The 1,587-nt window shown below is 39.3% G+C and overlaps 1 protein-coding gene across 2 annotated transcripts in view; it reads left to right on the forward strand.

The window, feature by feature from the left end:
• The window catches only part of STIM2 (stromal interaction molecule 2), a 124,040-nt gene extending 122,876 nt beyond the window's left edge, over window positions 1-1,164 (forward strand). For both annotated transcript variants that reach the window (XM_025208727.1, XM_006027500.3), the window contains exon 12: window positions 483-1,164. In XM_025208727.1, the coding sequence (XP_025064512.1) occupies window positions 483-963 (481 nt within the window). In that variant the 3' untranslated portion in view covers window positions 964-1,164. The remainder of the gene's footprint in view (window positions 1-482) is intronic.
• Window positions 1,165-1,587: the final 423 nt, after the last annotated feature.

Raw genomic sequence — 1,587 nt, forward strand, 5'->3', positions numbered from 1 at the left:
TCAGCAGGCTCGATCAATCAAGTCTGCTCTGATGCACTGTAATTACAGTGCATTGGAGCAGCCCCACAGCATGTCTACAGGCACCCATCATGTTTGGCTGAGGTTTGAAGTTATTCAACCATTTTATTGTGGACTTTAAAGTTATACTAAAATTTACTCATTTAGTAGTAGTGTGACACATAAAATTACAAGGAAGAACTGGCCATTTCCCATGCCATAAGATTGCATATATAAAATTGGCTTTTCTGAATCTGATATGTGAACTTATTCCAATTCAGATGTTATTCCAGGTATCATTGTAAGTTTAAACCATCCAGATGCCTAGTTAATACATATCTATCTATCTACCTTTGGCACTGATAGTGGAATAAATGAAGTAAAGTTTGCAGTCTAATGGCATATATTCTAAACCTGTTTTCCTCTCAACTTCATTAAGAAAATTGTCTTACAGTCTCTCTTCCTTTTCTTTTTCTCTGACACAGGGAAGTACAGGATACCAGTTCAGAATGTGACTCCTTAAATTCATCCATTGGAAGGAAGCAATCTCCTCCTTCAAGTCTTGAAATACACCAAACGCTTTCTCCTCAAAAGATCTCCCGGGAGGAACTCTCACTAGAGGAATCATCCACAGGAGACTCCTCATCTCTTACTGCAGATATTTCAAGGGGCTCTCCTGACTGTGTAGGCATGACAGAAACTAAGAGCATGATATTTAGCCCTGCAAGCAAAGTGTACAATGGCATCCTGGAGAAATCTTGCAGCATGAACCAGCTGTCTAGTGGGATCCCAGTCCCAAAGCCTCGCCACACCTCATGCTCCTCAGCCAGCAGCGATTGCAAACCTGCTCATGAGGCCTCCCCTGTCCCTCGAATAAGTAGCATCCCACAGGACCTATGCCAGAATGGTGAAAAAAACAAAAAGCCCTCCAAAATAAAAAGCCTCTTTAAGAAGAAGTCCAAGTGAATTGGGAAGGCAAAACCACACAGTGGCGTGATTAGACATTTCATTTTTTAAAACTTTAGGGAGGTAGTTTCTTTGGGGCATTCTAGACTGGATGCCATAGCAGGAAAGCTGTATAGGTCAACTTTACTATTTAAATGACTCCAGTGTCAAAGATCATGCCAGCTGTCAAATCAGAGATCATTAAAATGTTCAGTCAGTTTACAGTCATTTCTGCTTATTTATTTCTGCTTTGTTTTTAGTTTCAGCTTCTTTTTTTTAAGCCACTTTGGACTTGCAAGCTTTAATGGACTAGTAAGCCTGTGTGGGCTTGCCAAAGTTTCTTGTTTACCAGAGCATCTTCTTATCTTTCCACAGAGCTAGGACATTTGTCCACTGGACAGAAGTAACATAAGGAAGTAAAACTAATTAAATTGCACTACTGTTTTTCAGACTGGAAAAGTATCTCTGCAAGTGAAACTGTATGATTTCTTAACTGACTGAGGAGATGGGTCTTTTCACTTTTAGATCTTTTGGAGTTTTTAAGTAAAAACATAAGATTTCTAATTGCCTTGATTTCTGGAAATGGAAACTCCATGCTTTTATTATGGGAAGCTTCATTAGATGCATTTATTATTTGAGCGGTTC

This window comes from Alligator sinensis, unplaced genomic scaffold (assembly GCF_000455745.1).
Source record: "Alligator sinensis unplaced genomic scaffold, ASM45574v1 scaffold183_1, whole genome shotgun sequence".
Lineage (NCBI taxonomy): Eukaryota > Metazoa > Chordata > Crocodylia > Alligatoridae > Alligator > Alligator sinensis.